Raw genomic sequence first — 18,999 nt, 5'->3', positions numbered from 1 at the left:
CAGAGCTGGGTCTTTAGTTTTCCTTCAGTTATGGAAATCAGGGCTCCATTTCTGCGATAGCTGCAGATTCTTCAAACCCAGATGTTTGTAAGGGTCAAAACACCTGCAATCCTTGCTCCTCCAAGCACATGCAAACGTAAACAGAGAGGCTGCGAGCTTGGAGAAGCACGGTCAGGATTACCACTACTGAACAGGCTGTGAAAATGAATCCTCCTCTTCAGGCACAGTCGTGAATGCATTTCATACGCCCTAAGCTACTGGGAATAAACCAAGACCAATACTGATAAAGAGCGAGCACTCGCCTTTTTGGAGTCTCCCCCATGGAAAACTAGGCTCCCGTTTCTGGAGCTTGGAAGAGGAGGAGTGGAAATCAGTAACACCCAGAAATTAAGCCAGTGCATTTGGCTACATATCACATAGGTTAGATTACTGAAGGATACTAAGAGTTTAAAATGTCTTTGGTTATAATTTTCTTGATTTAATCTCTTATGCATTAAGCACAAACAAGTAATTTCAGCATTCCTCACTAGTTTGGACTGAACGCCTACAGTAATTCAAAGATTTTACCATTTCCTGCCCTACACTAAATTGTAAGAAAATGGTGGCAAAAATTCGTAATCACCCAGCAACAACCAACTAGTTTAAAAGGTACTAAAATCTACTTAGAAGTAATCAGGCCTTAAGCATCAGGATTTGCTACACGTTTGAAAAAACAACTGAAGTTAAAACTGAACTCCACATTCTGCCACACTAAATGAACGTTTTACCACATGGTTTCTTTTAAGGTGGCAAGAAATGACTGTAAAACCTTTGCTGTTGCCAGAATTACATTGCTTAGAGAAAAATATCCTGTGGGTCACCATTTGTTGCCACGATTTGCATAGATAAGGTCTATAGTCTGTATCAGTTTCATGCTGAAGTTTTAAAGGAAAAAAGCTTTCCACAGAGTTTGTAGATTTCTGCATAAGTGTCTGTGTTGTTGCAAAGAGGGCTAAGTGGTGCTCTCTCACGAGCTTTTCAAGAACGTTAGCGCATTTCTTCAGATTCATCTCCTGCAAGTTAAGACTCTCCCCTCCATTGCTTCTGTCTATCCAATAAAAAGCTGATATGCTATCTAAAATCAAAAGGCAGAGAGAGGGGTGAGTGCAAAACATGTTTTCTAAAGAGCAGAGAGTGAGGAGTAGCTGGGTGCTACTATTGCAGTTCACAAGAAACAGCCTTCCCAGGCATTGCTTTATCATTTCTTCCGTCCTTTGTGCCAGCCTCTTCTCAAGAATGGTAACTAGACGAAGCATATCAAAATGGTAGTCTGTATCAATGAACATGACTTCTGCTTCCAGTCCTCCTCCTGATTTTGGAATGATGCAGCGGGCTATTAGGTGATAAAGCATTTCTGTTTTTCCTGTTCCTTCTGGACCATGGAATTCAATGACATCTCCTGTTCAAAAACAAAGCAGCGAGATGTCAGGTAAGAGCATTTCTAGCTCAGAGTCAGATTTCAGTGTTTACTGAACCAATACTCACTATTGCACTAAGTAGAAAATGCATTTTAGAAAGTTTAATATTCATAATTTTTTTAAAATCCTGGTTAGCATCTACCAAGAGAAATTTCAATGTTCAAGCAAGGGCGCTCAAGTGAAGAAAATCAACTGGGAACAAAGGTTGAGAAAGCCCCTGTCCATAGCACGTAGGACAGTGGTATCAATAAAAGGTTGGCAACGGGACTTCATGTATCATTACAGGCAGATGAAGGCTGAAAAGGAAGCTGCTCCACAAAAGTGGCTAAGAAACCATCTATTTACACTATGTGCACAAAATTAAGAAATAAATAAAAAAGTAGAGGACAAGCAAAACAATAAAAAAAGGTGACATATTATAGGTCCAAATCATGTTGGCACATCTACTTTTACTGCAGAGTCCCTCAGCAGTTCATGTCTGCTGGATGCTTGTTCAGTATCTGTACACGTCACAAGATACCAACAGGAACCTGTGGCCAGTAAAGAGAACACCAGTAGATTTATTTAGCACTTATATTCTTCTGTGGTGATCCTAATATGAAACTGCTTCTTTTGACAAGGGGGACTCACAGATTCCTTCAACTCCAGGCAACGACTCTAGTGGCTGAAGCAAAGCATCTCCGTTCATAAATGGACTCAGCCTAACTGCCTGATCCATGCGAGCCGATGAAATACATATCACATACATTTAAAATTTAATTAACAAAAGCATTACACTTTACTAGGAAACCAGTTCTTTTGTTAGATGTGAATGCAAGATACTCTAAAGTCTTTCCCAAAGTCATCTTATGCCTTACATCAGAGCAACACTCTAAAAAAAGTTAATTTATTAGTTGCTCTTTATAAATTTCTAATTTAGGAAACTGGATCATTTATTTATGACATTTTGGATTTTAGGCAGAAGGGTAAAGGCATGCAGTAAGGAGAATCACACAACTGTAATTGCAGGAAGGTGAGAGATCTCTATGGCCTTGGCAAGTGCAAATGGCCTAACAGCTTTTCATAAGGGGGATGCAAGAGTAGAGAATTAATTGCAACTTTACTTAAACATGTTTGTGCCTGCCTGAGTTAACAGGGTTTTTCAAGTCATAACTCAGCTTCCAGAGGATGCCCTTGCTCGTAAGTGCGTGTAACGTCAAGATGCAGCATGGGATTAGGGGCAGAGGGTGGTGGGGAAGAAACTAAGCTCTTACTTCACCCATTGTAAGTGTTGAAAGCAATTTACACCTGACGTGACAATTCTGTCCATTTCAGGGACACTCAGACTGCTCCTCCATAATGAAACTCCCTGCTGCTCCACAACTGCAATTCCATTTTCCTGCGTTTCTGATACTTTGAAATGCATTAAAAAGCGTGACTGCCTCCCAAACCTTTCCTTGTCTGTTCTGAATGGCTCTCCCCACTTTTGAGATTAAAGACACTTCCTACGACATAAATCTTCATTTTCTCTCCCTGTTCAGAGGTCGCAATGTCCAACTCTGCCACTTGCAGCCAACAGCTGCTCTGCTGTCACAGACTGTGCCAGTGACATAACCACACCCTGTCAGGATAAGATACGAGCTTGGACGAACTCCTCCTAAACGTGCCGGGCAGGTCATTCCCTCATATTGCAAGTCTATTGAAATATTTTACAACAATTGCGTAAGGCACCTCTTGTTAAGGAACAAAGCGTATCTTCCGTCTGCCACTGGCTTTGGCACAAGACTTCTGCCATCCTGACAGGCATTTCTGAATCCAGACTGGTAACTGAATTGGGCCAATGTGCAGCACTGATTGCTTCACCTACCTTTACAGCAAAATATGACTTGCTTAAGAAAAACCAGCAACTTTATATGGCCACTCAGAAGCAGCAGTGGGAAAATCCGAGTTACTGTTTGGTAATGATTCAAAAAAATCGAAATAAAAGCTTGACTTTATCCATTTGAAGATGTTTTATCAGGATGTCTGTGTGTTACCCCCCTTACTGTAACGCACAGAATAACATTGGATGAGCTTTTATTGGCAGAACTAACAAATTTATATAAGTAAAAATTCTAAGTTGAATGAAAAATCGTTTTCAGGAGTTTTTGTGGTGGTGGTTTATAAATTTTAACAGCAAGACAGCTAAGCACCCTTCAAACCTCATTCAACACTGCTGAACAAGATACACATACGGGTTGTAGTTTGACCAAAACACTTAGTTACTGTGAAAAGAGTTAACAGCTTGGACCTCAAGAAAACCTCAAGAGAGCGGGGGATTTCTGTGCCTTCATGATTATCAAAGAGGCTGCCCACAAGAACGGGTGCAAAACAGAAGCCATTTATAGCAACATCTATAAATGTAGGGTTTCATTAAATTAGCAACCAGGCTGTTACAGTAAGATAAGGGGAAATTCATCCTTGTGGATCAGAGAGGACAAACCATGACACAGCAGAGGATGAGTGGGGCCAGCAACGTTTTCAAGAAGCCTGTGACACCCTCACAGTAGGTCATGGAAGAAACTTAGTGACCAGTACTAGCATCATCCGTTAATGTCAAAATAACTTTGAAAGGAGGATTAGTAAACAGATACTGTCACAGGATGAAAACAGTCTGAGAGGCAGAGCAGGAACAGACACTTTAACATGGAAGAAAGTTAGTGGGAAATTTTCCAGTTACAATTGGTGTTGCCCAACATTAAACGTATCAGTAGATGAATGTTCCATTACCTTGCCAAAATGTGTAGAAAACAAACTGGGTTAATAATGTCTTAAGATTGTGAAGATTTAATAGATCAAGATGGATAAGCAGAATGATTTCATATGGAATTCAGCCCTGACAAATTCAAGAAGTATATTTTAAGGAGTTACCCGACACATTGCTTGGCTCACGGTAGCTTGAACTGGCCCACTATGGGCATACTAAAGAGAACAACAGCCCACTGCTATGCAGTGGCAGGATAAACTAAATTATGTTGCATAAACTTAAATATGTATGTAATGCTACTACATTTTTAACTGAAACATTGTGCTCAGTCCTGGTCATCAATTCAGTCTTATCTTTTGAATGACAAGAGCCACATGTTTTGTCTGTAATCATTACAGTAGCAAATGTTGGTTAAACTATTTTCTGATGCTGCAGTTACAAACAGATTATTAGAATACTCAGCAATAGCTCTGCAGGTTTCACATCCTCAGATACATTGAAGTTACTGGACTAGTAATTTACAACACTGTGCAGAAGCTGTCACTAATACTTGTACCATTTATAAGTGAAGTAGAAAGGACTAATATTTATTCCAAGTTAATGTTGGGTGTCATACTATTGCTGAACATCAGAGCTTTATACTGACACCCACACCTTCATACCAGTGGCATAGGAGAAATATTACTGGCAATATTGGAAGATTATTTAAAGCTCGTGTCACTTTTGCTCTATTCCAGAAGAGCTTAAATGGCATGTAATTAATATGTTCTTACATATGCAAGTCCATCATAATTAGAAGCGGTGACTAGAATATCACAGCAGTACCTATATTAGCTGTTTCTATTTTATAGTACTCTGACATACATATTATGAACACTTAACCACAACGTAACCTTTGAAACTTTATATATATGTTTGTGTGTTTCAAATACCATCAGGAAAAAGAGTAATTTAGGTCTTTGCATTGCTTTAATCATAGTGGTTTAGATTAAGAGCTGTTCAGTAGAGACTTCATGGGCAATGTATTACAGCATTCCACAGTGACCTACTGAAAGTCAAGTCCATGACAAATGGAGAGGTAGGTCTTCAACAGGGATTTAAGACTGAATAATGAGAACACACATCAAAACAACACATGGACTCACATAAATACAGTGGCATTAAAAGACAAAGCAAAAATGTAATAAAAGGTGAAGTTCATTTATGTATATAAAGCTAAAGATCTGTGCTAATATGTTAAGCAACTTCATTAATGTCAGCCAAAAAGCATGACCAATACAGATAATAATTGATGCCATTTGTTAAAAGCAGAAGAAAAATAGAAGTGCTTCAGAAGCTCAATGACTGCACTGGCACAGAGAAACCAGTGATGAATTTAGAAGGTTTCCAGCCATCACAGAACTGAGGTTCTGGAACAGTCTTTGCACAGACACGAACAACCTAACACAGCTTTAAGATCAAAGCTGATAATTTGATGAATGGAATTATGTAACGCTGTGGACTGTGATGGCAAAGGCAATTACTGACCCCCAGGAAGGCTTCTTATAGTCTGTTCTACCAGAACATGGCCAGTTTAGTCTCAAACATTTGTTTCTTGTGTAAAATTTCATTTAAAAAAAACCAGACTGAAAGATCAGCATTTTCTCTTACTGGATCTTTTCAAAACAAAAATATCTCATCTTTTAAAAAAATCATTAAATACTTGAGGAGTCTTGTGAAGCACATACCAATTCCACTACTGGTTCTTAATCCTTCTTGTGGGTAACAAAGCAGTTCAGAATTGAGAGTATTTAAATAATCTTCTCTGCTCCATTTCCTCTGGCTTACCAGTATTTCACTGCCCTTTATCTTTGTTATATCATATTTGAAACTTTCAGGGCCAGGAATCATATATTGCTAAACCCCTAATGTATTCTCAAGTGCTGCAAAATAATACATGAATGGTCTCACAGTGACTGCATTTGCAGACTAAGCATCAGCTCTCATCCAGTTATCCTGATTCTTCTTACTGCTTTTTCTGCTATTCTTCTGAACCTTCTATAATTTGTGGGAATTGAAATTGCAGACAAATATGTTGATAACCACCGCAGCCACATACTTTTCATATGAAACCCATTCATTCATACATACACTCTGTATGTACTGTAGTACCTCACAGCACAATCCTTACAGTTTGCCATTCTTACACCTTTTTTACTATATATTTCTAGTTGTGCATAATCAGAGTTGTCTCTTCCATTGTGAAATCCATGAAATTTCACACAATCTGTAAAACCAGTCTGACTTCCTGAATAATTAAGGTATCACCAAGTGTGCTAATTTCTCTTTAGCTCAGTGATTTCATTCATTAAAACATCCAATGTTGATCTTAAAACTTCTTGCTAGAAGAATCTACCTTAAACTTGTTCCACTGGTGTCAAACACAGGTAGCCCAATTTCTCTAATTTGAAATTCTCGTTTATTCACTGAAGGTCTAGATAAGCCATTTTGATCCTAACGTCATCTGTGAACCCATTCAACTGATTAGTACCTATGTTCATAATGGAATTGCTTCCAAAGTTCCATCATCTAAGTATAATCAGGATTTTTCAGGCCAAGACTTAATGGCTTGATAACTGGGCTTTATAGAAAAACACTATTTGCTCATGCCCCTTTTCCTAACTGATCCAGACCATGCCATATCACTGAACTCTGCTATTTATTGAACCTCAAGTTCTTTGCAAATTTTTGCAGTTATGACTTTGTGGTGGTTTTTCTAGGCCACTGATTAAAAAAAAAAAGGTTAAATGACAGAATCTAGAACAAATTTCTGTAAAAATACTAGAAACAGACCAACATGCTTGGTATTTACTCACCTACACCTGTCTTTTGATACCCATAAAGTAGATTTTAAAGTCCATTTAATAATGTTTGGAATGGTGACTTTGCATTATTTCATTTTCTCTAGTTTGCATAAAACTACATCAACAATTAAAATTCTGAATCCAGGGCAAAAAGATCTACTTGTATGTTTATCTCTGTCATATTGCTCTGAGAATACTTTTACATCAACATTTTTCATAAATGGGACAAAGATTTTACCATGAACAGGAGATCCTTCCTCAGCAAACAGATGAGGTTCAAGATTCTTCAGAGAACTTCTGCCCTCAAGTCGTGCAAGTAGCTTTTAAAGAAAAGACAGGAGAGACATCCTGTTAACTCAAAATAATGGACCTTGGGAATCAAATTTAAAGGATTCTGAGAACTGGGAGTTTTCCGTGACAGCCCTATCAAAAGATTAGTTTGATTTTAAAAATATTTTCATAAATACATATGGAAACCTATAGTCTGGACTACAGCAACAGAAGGTTCCATCCTTACAAACAATTAGCACACAGATGCAGTGGCAATAAGGAGTGGATATACATTAGGGGAAATAAAGCTTAAAAAAAAAGAAAAAGCTGCACAGGTAGACTAGCAAGAGGGATCGCCTCTGGTATACAGCAGTGCAGCCACGTGACAGAACAAAGGGAAAGAAGATCATTGTAATAACCATCACCTCCGCAACAAACTACTGGTTGGGAGGTGAAACATTACCCATTGTTAGCCTCCTGAGTCAATCCCTCTGAGCATTTATAAGTAAAAACATGTACATTTAATCTGAAAAGTTATACAGGACTCTTCTGGACTACAGTCCTATTATATCATAGTTACTTGTTCAAACACAGTATGGATTAAGAATGATCTAAAGTAATTAGCCACCAGTGGCTCTGCAAGAACATTTCTAACGCAAGCTCGAATTTGTAAAGCAAGCTCCTCCAAAGCCCCTTGTAAAGCCAGTCCATTCTAAAACAAATTAGTCCAAAGTTCACAGACGATTTCTTAAATCGACAGGTATTTGCATAGCAAGCAGACAGTATTCACATAACTTGTGTTCTTGGTAGTTCTGGCATACATTCCTAAACCGAGAATTAACATTTCACCCAGTGCTGGAGCTGTTATTCCCTACGTGTATTAACACAGATGGGAAAGGAGGCTATCAGGATGCTCAGAGCGTTGCCAGAGCACGTACCCTGGTGCCAAATATTTCATTCTCCAAGACACCCAGCTGTCATTGAAACATTTAAACAAAACAAATCCTGTTCAGTTGTATCCCATCGTCCTTAAAGCCAGTCACCGAATGAGCAGTGAGCACACACCTTTCAACACACGCTGCCTTATCTTTCTTTCCTCTGTGCCACATCGATGAGCAACATTTGCTCTGAATTGTCTTAAAAGTTGTTTAAACAGGGGGGTGTGTGTGTGTGTGTTTGCCTTTAATAGTAGAATAAAACTCCATTAAACGGCCCTGAAGCTACTTCAAGTGGTCATGATGGGAATCTAAGTGTGACATTTTCATTGACGTTTTGACATTCCCTTCCATTAACCAAATGTCAATGTGTTTGCCTTCGTTTGCCTGTTCACACGTATTCAGGAGAGTTTTCTGACACCTCCACTGAAGGGCCACAAAAACACTTGAATTGACCTTGCTCTGCATCTGCAGATCCTCCCGTTACGTTTCACACATCTGTGCAGCACAGAAAACACGCGGTGAACTCTTGAATACTTTGGGAAACAGAGGGTTCTGTGACCTGGACAAAGCAAGAATCCAGACGGACATACGGACACAAGAATATAGGAACGTATCTTGGAGCACGTAAACCAGGAGCTTGCAACTACCAGGAGGGCCATTGCAGACCCTGCACGTGCAGCCCCCCCGTGCAAGCGGCCGCCTGCACCATGCCCTGGCCCCCAGCGAGGAGAGGCTGCACCCGCCACGGAGAAGGGCCGGGAATCTCTCACCCCCTCATCCGGCTGGGGAAGTTGAGAGAAACAGGAAAACCACCACAGGCTGCTGCTTTCTGATGCTCTTCATCTCTTAGCAAAGGAAGCACCGCTGCGGCACTGGGCGATCACGGGGCTCGATTACAGGCGCTGCTGGGACTGGGAGTCACAACTATTGCTGGTCTGAACACGTTTCTGCAGCCTCCTGCTCCCAAATCTATTTGTACATTATTTAATACATCCTCTGCAGTTTATTCTTGCTGCGAACGATGAGCCCCCATCCCTTCTTAGAGTATCACCTCTTTAAGCTTACTGCTAGAGCTCTGGAAATACAGTGGATTGACTGCTATCGCTTAAATACGAATCTGTGGTTATTTAAATGATGACTTTATATATTCATTTTAAGTAACTACAGGTGCTTACTCTGAGCACTGCTCATGGAGGTAATTTATGATAATTCGCTGATGATAACGCACCTGTGTTTTTATCAAACTTGTATTTACTTCCGAGTTCTGAAGCAGAATCTCCAAAGGCACTTGCCTCATTAGTGTCACGCTGGGAGCAACAGGGTTCCTGGCAGAAACACCTAACAATTTCCCTTCAAATCTAACAAAGGTTTGTCCACACGACAGCAGAAGCGACGGAAGCAAAGCTGAGATGAGACGCTAGACACGCATCCCTCCCCTCTGCCGAGGTTAAAGACAGGGACAAAATGGGTTTTTCCAAATGGGCAAAAGCCACCTTGGCTCTGTTCCAGGGTGGGCATTCTCATTTTGCCTTTTCACATTTTCTTCTGTAAAATGATGAGGGGGATGGAAATCTACAGGCAATTTAAAGGGTGATGTGGATGGTGGACGTCAGGCGTCCCGAGCTCTGTCATGGACAGCGTACAGAACACAGCAACACAGCACTGCTGAAGAAAGCCTTTGAATGGGAAAAGCTTGGAAAAAAACGCCAAAACAATTTCAAATCACATATTAGAGACTTCAGATTCTATAATTTAACTGTAGGTGTTCCTTTCTTCTTTCATAATGCTCTTTTATACAAAATGCCATCTTTTAGCAATCTGCTAGTGGTAGGTCTTCACTCTTTGGTGTTCCTCAACAGTGTAATTACACTAGCAAGAAACTGTGCAGTTACGTGTAGAAAACAAGCTATACACCAAGAGTTAGGCACCAGTTGGGTTAAATTTCATTAATGACAAGGGTGATGGGTCTCAAATATATCAGTGTCTTTTATAATTTATCAACTTCATCTTTTTAATAAAGAAATACACATATGGACAGCGCCCTTGACTAATACAGTACGTGCTTACATTATATTGGTTTCAATGAAGCTATGCATAAATGTAAGCGTACATGTAGGTCTTGTCAGGAATGAGATATTACTTCATTAAAATGTTAAAGAAATTCAAATTAAATACTCGAGCTCTCTTAGAGGCTGTGAGCTAACCTACAGGCTATTTACACATACAAACCTATCTTGAGTATGAGACAAAATTTAATTTTCAACCACTATAACCGCTCTGACTGAGCTTTTGTAAACTTTGGGCACAAAGACATATGCAAGCAATTTATCATTTATTTTGTTGTGATACACCAAAGGTGTTTTGCGAGAAGTTCTAATTTGTTGTATTAATTATATTCAATAATAAGAGTACAAGACTGCGGTCTCAGTATAACCCTCACTAAAATCTGATCTTACACATGAGGCTATTTGAGGAAGTATTGTTTTAAATTAAGTATTTTCTGTTTCAAGGGCTTTTACCATTTTTTCTGGACAACGTACTCTTACATTAACCTTTCTTAACCCATCAGTTATTGATTCCTCCCTCGTTCAGGTGTGGTCATCCATTCCATCACGGGCAGTTGCTGCCATGTGCATTCCCCGCTGGCACGGCTTATGTGGACAAATAAATGCATTTACCCACTTGGATACAGAGCACAACTCTTGCCCTTAATTTGTGTATATTTGCTGATAGTGGGCAGCTGGGTTTTTTTTTGGTTTTTTTTTAGTGTCAAAAGGGCTAAAGAACTCTGGTCTCACTGAAAAAACCATGGAGCTTTAACAAGAAGGATTTCTTATCACACCTTTCTACACTTTCACCTGCGCTACTCAGGATATTTCGTTACAGTAACACACAAATCTCCAAGTAATTAACTTGCTTATTGCAAGAAGTTATTAACAAATAAACCATCCAGAGTAGGGAAAAAACCAACAAGACCCAAACACTCAAAACGCATTTCCCCAAAGAACAAGAAATCAATTTGACTTCCATACTGTTTATTTAAGCCAAACTTTCGTCACAGCTCTTCTCCCTTACCGCATCCACTCCATACATTTGGAAGGGGGATCGCAAAAGGGGGAACGGTTTTAAACTGAAAGAGGTAGATTTCGATTAGATATTAGGAAGAAATTCTTTCCTGTGAGGGTGGTGAGACACTGGCCCAGGTTGCCCGGAGCAGCTGTGGCTGCCCCCTCCCTGGCAGTGTTCAAGGCCAGGTTGGATGGGGCTGTGAGCAACCTGGTCTAGTGGAAGGTGTCTCTGCCCATGGCAGGGGGGGGTTGGAACTAGATGATCTTTAAGGTCCCTTCCAACCCAAACCATTCTGTGATTCCATGAATTACCGAAACACCTGAATAACCTCCCCGGGCGATGCAAGGAAGCGCCACAGCCGGCACTGAGCCCGAGTCCCAGAGCCGCCTACGGGTACACAAAGGCAGGACAGGGACCCACGCTACCCTTATCCTGGCTGAAGCGTTTCAGGGGCCACCGAACACGCCCCTCAGCGTGAGGCGCACCCCCGGGGGTGCCCTCCCACACCGGCCCCGGGCTGACGGGTCCCTGCTCACCCACCTCACACAAGGCAGGAGGCGGCGGCAGACGGGAAGGGGAAGGGAGGCGGAGGCGGGAGGGCGCGGCTCTGCGGTGGGGCTCCCCCCCCCCTTTCCCTCACACACCGCACCCTCCGGAGGCTCTGCGGTCGCCGGGCTCTCCCCTCCGCCCGCCCCCGAGGGGGTGGGGGACGGAGCTGCTTCTTCCCCCACCCCCGCGGGGGCGGGCGGAGGGGAGCGCCCGGCGCTTCCCCTTCCCCGGGCTCCGGCCTCGCCTCACCCTCCCCGGCCCCGCGCTTGAGGAGAACCCGGGGCGGGAGGGGGGGCGGGGGGGAGAAGGGCAGCGCCTCACCTGAGTGCCCGACTCCGCCCTCCGGAACGCGTCACCCATGGCGCGGCTGGGGGGGCGAGGGAGGCGCAGAGTCCCACATTCCAGGCCGGCAGCAGGTACTGCGCAAGCGCGCTCCCGCCGCGGCGCCCCCGCGCATGCGTGGTTTAGCCCTCGGGGAAGGGGGGGGGGGGGGGGGGGGGTGTGGAGTCAACGTGCTCCAGGGTTGCAGGTTCGAGTCCCGCCTCCGGCTCATGGTGTGCCGGGATTCCCTCCCACTGTAGGGAGGCGAGTGTTTATTTATTATTTTTAAAAGGACCTGTCTTTTTGTAGGTTTGTGCGGTTTTTTTCCCACTCCTGATGAAATGGGGGCAGGTGGCTGGGTTGGTGTTGTCACCGAAATCAGGACTAAAACTCCTTAACGCTGGGTTTTAGTATTAACGAGCAGGCATTACTTTATTTGGCCGAGGGACGTGGGGGATCTCTCCACCTAACATGTCCACCGAGGCACAAAGGCACACTCATTATACGCACTATAGAAAAATGAATATTCTTATAATTCCCAAGAAAAGCCCGCCAATTCCAAGAAACCTTATGTATATGCTAATGTATTATGTAATGTCTTTGCGCATGCGTACTAAATTGGGGAAGGGGTCTTGGCTGGTCTCTGGGGTCGTAATCCCCCCATAGTTATGCTGTCCGCTGTATGACCCTGTTTCCATGCAAGCGTGGTTGAGGCCTTTTTGTTGGCACGTGCATGTGGCTCCAAGGAAAAGATCCTGTTCTGGTTCTTACAGGATCTATCTCTTCTCCTGGTGCCAGAGCTGTGAATCAAGTCAGTTAAGACACTACAAAGATGTTGTTCACAGTCTTGTTTATCTTTGGCCCTTCTTTGTAATTAGTGAGGAATTTAACAGAGACCTGGGATTCTCTACGACTAAACACAAGCAAGAGTCAGTGACAACTATAACTATTATCAGTCCCAGAAGCAGACACTGTCTGCAAAACATGCCGTTAGTTTCAGAAAGTGCAGTTATTTTAGCTGAAAGGAAAATTACTGAAAAAGAAAGTTGATTCTGGCTAAAGGTTACACAGAGTAGGCCTTTCAGGGCCTGCTCTGAGGCCTGCTCTTACTAAACCGTCTGGTGTCAGCGTGACTCAAGGGATGCTCATCTGTGACACTGGGGCAGATGTGACTCAAGGGAAGCTCATCTGCGTGGCCGCGACTTAACTCTTGACGCCTGCGAAATTGCTCTTTGCAAAAGCCACCTATAAATTATGGGTTAGATTAAAAGGGGCCTGGAATATCTTACATACGTGCATTGAATGAACCAGGCTCGTTTGGCGCGCGATGCTCCAGGGCAGGAGCCGACTGCCCGGCGAGTCCCTCGTGGAGGTGGCTGTGCACCCAAAGCCAGCACTGAGGCCTGCTCCTCCTGAGGACCATGGCCCCTCAGCCCAGCCACTGCGGTTGTGCAACCAGAGGCAGCGAGAGCGATGAGCAAGGGGAGAACGTGGAGAACCTGTTTGTGTTTTCCATAGGCTAAATGCAAAAACAGTCAGATAAGAATAGCAACTCCCCTTATCTGCATATCAAAGAGCAGCACTGATATCATCCCTTATCGGCGATACTGCACGTTCTTACAGTTAGGAAGAGAAACTGGTGTTGGAGTTCTTTGTTTCTTCAAAGAAATCATGTTTGTCTATATAAAAAGACTTTCTTGTAGCTTGGTCCTGAATACACCACAAATCAGAAAAATCTAACCTCAGATGCAAGGCGGTGGCTTTGTTTACCCTTTCAACCCTCTTTCAGCCCAAAATACACAGCTGCTTCTGTTCAAAACACTCTGTTGTTGCCACCTGACTCTAACTCAAGGTTTTCGATGGATGCTGCCTGCCTCTGAAAGGTCAGTCAGATTTAACCCAACTCAAACCTGTGCTTTTAGTGTCAAGTTCTAATACTGCTCATTGAAATACAGAAAGGGGATGGTGTCCTCGGACAGCTGTAGTAGCCTTTCTTCTTCTCTGTTTATGGATGCTTATGCAAAATTATCCAGAGCATGGAAGGTGGTTCTCTAGTGAGAAAGACTTGGCTGAGGCGGGAAGGGGACATGACACAAAAATGCAACTACAATACTGTTGGTTTAATTTTATTGAAGGAAATTTCTGCCTTGCATTTTGGAAGGAGTCAACATAAGGGACAGACGACCTTAAGAGAAGCAAGTCTGACTGTTGTAGTATCTTAGAGGTCTGGGCCATGTGCCCTGGCAGAGTTCAAAAGACTTGTTAATTACAAGTGATTGCCCTTGAAGCTGACTGATGATTGAACCTAACCCAAGAGCAGAGTGGACTCGCTGTGACTTATGACAAAGACACTACTCACTGCATCAACCACACGATATATATTTTTTTTAATTATAGGTTCTTTGTTGCTGTTCTGCTCTAATTAAAGCCATTGCACTAATTTTTAAAAAGTGATTGCTATTTGAATTTGGAGGCATAAAATACACAGCACACATAAATGCCAGTTGACTGAAACCTACTCTTGCCCCATCACTCACCACTGCCTGTGTCCAGTAGGGTCCTATGGGAGCTCTTCTACTGCATGGGTGAGCACAGTTTTGGTATTACAATCTAATGCAAGATGAAGTATCACAGTCCAATGAAGATCAAGCAAGAAAAGTTCAAGAGAGAGAGGGTAAAAACATTGAATTCACCTGAGCAGTAAAAGAAAAGGATATTTAATTGCTTGACATACTTAGTAGGTAACAGAAATGTGTAAATCAAATACACTGATCTCCTTGATAGGCAGATTGCCATGACCACCTTTCATATGTTACCTTTGCATTAATTTGCTTCCTACAGTGTGGCTAGCATTATGAAGTTAGAAAATTGATTCTCACTTTGACAGCACGCTGCCTTAATAAAGACTCACAGTGTGCTTTTTTCATTTATTTGTCAGTACTATCGTTTCTCTTCTTTGCAGATCAAAAGCTAGATTTTGGCAATGATGCACACTTCAAACTTTAACCCCAAACCAGCCTCGTGTAGATCTTTGTCTGCCTGAACCCCTGCCCTCTGCACTTCAGCAGTCAGCATCACTGGCATCTTACCAAATTTGATATTGTAATATTTTCTCAAAGCTGTCTCTGCATTTCTCACATGTTCATCTTTTTTTTTTTGTTTTTTACCTGCAGAGTAAATCTCTGCACTCTCCTTGCTCCTTTGGAGCAAAACATTAACAAAGGTAAATAGGAAAACCCTTTACCATTGGCTTCAGCAGAGCCAGGATTTTACCCTCTGTATTTTGTTGGTTTTGGTTAATTTTTTTAGTTCTGTCCGCATTCTTTCCTATTTCTCTGCAGCGTTTCTGAGTGATAGTGTGTGATCCAGGAGTAGAGGGTCCTACCCACTCCTTACTCTTTCTTCCTAAATAGCAGAAACCTCCTTAATGCAGAATCCTCCTTAATGCAATATAGCTATAAGTAGCTCATAGTATCCAGGGACATTATGCCCCAGTGCTCCTGTTTCTACAGGCAGAAAATTACCCTTCCTTGGTTTGGCATGTGGGGAGCCTGAGGGTGCCCCTCGAGCCACAGACACTGTTTATGTAGCAATTCAGCAGCAAGAGCAATGACTTTCCTAACAGCAGAAAGATCAGACTCCAGGGGTATGCATGTCTCTATGAAATGTGTATTGTGGAAAAAATTCCTCTTTCCCAATCTTGATTTTGATTGTCTTCCACATTGAGATGCTGTGTTTTCTGCTGCACATATTTAAGACCTTCACTGTAGGGAGAGAAAATGACAGTGCAAGACAGGAAGGTAGTTTAAGTGGAGTTGCACCTGTGAGCAAAATTATTTTTTATTATTTTGGGGGGGTATTTGCTCATCCATATGTTCATTATTGCTAATTTCAGCCAATAGAAGGAAACTGGGCTGGGTTCTGGGGAAGGAAGGACCAGCCCAGGTGCCCTGGGGCTGTAGAGAACCGAGTCTACTGTTTATAGAAACATTTAGGTTTTTTTAAGAAGCAAAGTCCTAACTTTAAATTGCCAGTTGGTCTACAATACAGAGTCAGTCTAAAGAATTAACACCCTATCCTGGAGCAAGGCCTGAGGTAAGAGCTTGAACAAAAGGGAAACACATGAAGAAAACCAATGTGGTGACAAGAAATTTAGATGGTGTGAAGATGTTTGCAAAAAATACATCAAACTTTTAATATTTAGTAAGTAATAGCTAAATTAGAAACTGGAATGTAAATGTTTGCCTCTTTAAGCGTTTTTTTTCAGCCGCAGAGATTTTGTTCCAACATAAGCTCCATCATTTTGAGCGTATTGTCACTTAATGTTCCCTCGCAAGATTTGTGTGGGTGACATTCCAGCACATACCAGTTCCAAACATATCTTCTAGGTTGAAAACAGTTTGTCTCTGTTCCTATAGTCGAATTAAACGCTTTCAGTAAAGTCAGCTGTTGTTTTTCTAATTAACCTCTAGTCTCTTAAATACGTTCACTCCAAACATGACAAATTGACTATCTGAAAAGTCATTACACAGAAGAATCACTCCAAGAAACAGAATAGAAAGGTCTCGTTTTCCCAGTCTGTCTTATCTACTCCTTTGTGTAGCAATGCTCAAAAGCCAAGAGGTTTACCAGCTAAAGATCATCCCAACTTGTAAGTAGACCTCAGCAAGGAACAATAATAATGATAATAACAACAACAATAATAATAGTTAAAATTAAGACTTAAGGTAGATGTTGACTCTGCATGTGGCAAAGCAAATGATGAACGTCCCATCGGGTTATTTGCAAGCTCTCTGTTGTGTGACGACTCTAGTTTCATGAGGCTGATTATGGCCCCACTGTTGTAAGTTTCTCTCAATGAGTGAAGTGATCTGTCCCTGGGTTTTATTAGTTTTTTTTTTAGAGCAGATGGCTGATTCTTTTTACCTGGAGAGCTGCCACTTTCTTTAGATGCATCTCAGTTTTTTTGGTGGTCTAATTTATCTGTTTACTTGGGAAATAAGTAACTTAAATTACAAGGGTGTTATAATTTCACTGACCTCAGAAAAGGTGATAGATTTGCTGCATAACCTGGGAAAAAACACAAAGAGAAAAGAATATAGTCCATTGGTAGATGGATTGCTAGCCATGAAAAAAAACAGCCCAGGTCATTACTGATTTCTGGCATCTGTGATAGAGTTTCATAGCTTGTTGCTGGATATTCTGCTTTACATTTCAGCTTGCAGAGTTACATCAGGAATACACTTGCTCTGTGTTGCCACTCACCTGTATTTATGTCTAGATTTCTTCTTTCTGCAGGTTGCCTTTTATCAGTTTATATTTGTGAGTTGGAATTGCGCCTTGTTTGTTTGTACCAGGTTGTTCTCTTGCTGCTGCTTCCTCTGTCCTGTTTGAGTAATTCTGCACCAGCTTATTGCAAAGCTGCCAGATACTCCTGACTCGGACGCTGATCACACAGGTAAGGACTGGTTTTGTACTGGTGACCTGGGCAGGAGTATTTTCTTGCTTATCTTTGGTGCGCAGTTAAGGTTAATAATAAATAAATAAAGGCTTACAGAGATGAGCATGTGATTTGTAAAGACATCTTCACAGCCAGCGGTGACTACAGATGAAGTTTCCCTTTGAGTACTTGAGCTCCAACCTGCAGCCCACGGAGGGAGAGGTCTTGTGTTTGACCTCGTGAACCTCCATCGCTGCTCGTACCCCACTGACGGGAATAATGCAAATTTTGCCCCAGTCAAACATGCTTCTGAAAACGTTCTTCGCCTTCTACAGAGCTGTTCAATGAAGTATAAATGATCTTTCTAAATTCTGCTCTTGCGAGTTCCCCTTTACTTGCATCTTGATGGCCTTCCAAGCCCCAGGTTTTACAAACAAGACAAAGAAGCCATGCAGGCAGTATGACCTTGCTGAAAAATTAACACAAATCCTAGGCCTGTCAATAGGAATGAATCAGTATGTTAATTAATTAGCTATGTATGCCACCCTGGGTACACTGATAAAACATGCAGCCAGGTAGCTGGCACCAAGTCTAAGCTGACTGGTGTTCCTTAGTGAAAGCAAACCAGAATTTGCCCCTGTGGTACAGAGAACTAATGGTACAGTTCAAGTGTGCTTTTCTAAAAAAGCTCAAGAAGAATAGCTGTGTAATCCAGGCCATTTCCTTTTCTTTCTTTCTTTCTTTTTTTTTTTTTAAACTGACTAGGGAATCCCCATTTTACCCTTTTTACACAAATTTAGCATTAAAGTTTCTGTTTTCTATAATCCCCGCAGACCTCCTGTCAGTGTGAAATATACATCTATTTCATTTCTTTTTGATCTTAACACTTGTAAGTAATAAATAATTGATTGCCAAAGGAATTCTGGGAATATATTCAGCCTTAAATTGAGCACTAAACTATTTGCAAATGTGCTTAGGCACTAGCCCAAAAGATACATCAAAAGAATGTCAATTGGAGACTGGGAAGTGAAGTGCCATCGTATGTTAGAATTAGGAAGCATAAAATATAAGTAGAGAGATAACAGCTGTCAGATCTGCTACTGGTAGTAACAGAAAAAGGTATGTTTTTATAGAAGGCTATAAACTTTTGTTCAAGCTAGACCACACTTTCACCTCAGTAATGACACTCCAGACCGTATTCAGGGAATGCCTCATTTTTGACTGTTGTCTTGAAACTGGGGCTTGACAGCGCACTCACCCAGGAGATATCTACAACTTAGTCTGAGTGGCCTGTGAAATAAATCTATTAGAAAGAACTGGGGTCTGTTTACTGCAATGACTGGCCATCTTGGGTCCTGAAGACAGATTTACTAGGGTAGTCTGATTT

The 18,999-nt window shown here is 41.8% G+C and overlaps 1 protein-coding gene and 1 long non-coding RNA gene across 3 annotated transcripts in view; one reads left to right on the top strand and one right to left on the bottom strand.

Annotated features, from left to right (window-relative positions):
- Window positions 1-10,828, top strand: part of LOC137665489 (uncharacterized) — a 56,624-nt gene extending 45,796 nt beyond the window's left edge. Inside the window, exon 3 of one of the 2 annotated variants that reach the window (XR_011048516.1) lies at window positions 8,636-10,828. This is a non-coding gene — a long non-coding RNA (uncharacterized lncRNA). Of the gene's footprint in view, window positions 1-2,771; window positions 3,520-8,635 lie in introns of those variants that run through there. The other variant, XR_011048517.1, reaches the window with a different exon arrangement.
- XRCC2 (X-ray repair cross complementing 2) lies at window positions 461-12,250 on the bottom strand. Its single transcript, XM_068404553.1, has 3 exons — window positions 12,173-12,250; window positions 7,264-7,345; window positions 461-1,438 (listed from the first exon to the last, which is right to left on the bottom strand). The coding sequence occupies exons 1-3, from the start codon at window positions 12,209-12,211 to the stop codon at window positions 723-725; spliced, it is 837 nt and encodes a 278-aa protein (XP_068260654.1). The 5' UTR covers window positions 12,212-12,250; the 3' UTR covers window positions 461-722.
- Between the last annotated feature and the right edge of the window lie 6,749 nt (window positions 12,251-18,999).

The sequence above is a fragment of the Nyctibius grandis genome, chromosome 7, assembly GCF_013368605.1.
Source record: "Nyctibius grandis isolate bNycGra1 chromosome 7, bNycGra1.pri, whole genome shotgun sequence".
NCBI lineage: Eukaryota > Metazoa > Chordata > Aves > Nyctibiiformes > Nyctibiidae > Nyctibius > Nyctibius grandis.
This window is presented reverse-complemented; position numbering and strand designations above follow the sequence as displayed.

Bases quoted from the DNA above. Each gene is read 5' to 3' on its own strand.
- XRCC2 (XM_068404553.1), bottom strand. From the start codon at position 12,211: ATGGGTGACGCGTTCCGGAGGGCGGAGTCGGGCACTCAG. The intron at 7,346-12,172 runs GTGAGGCGCTGC...TTTCTTTAAAAG, and splicing joins GGGCGGAGTCGGGCACTCAG to CTACTTGCACGACTTGAGGG. The intron at 1,439-7,263 runs GTAAAATCTTTG...GTTTTTGAACAG, and splicing joins GGAAGGATCTCCTGTTCATG to GAGATGTCATTGAATTCCAT.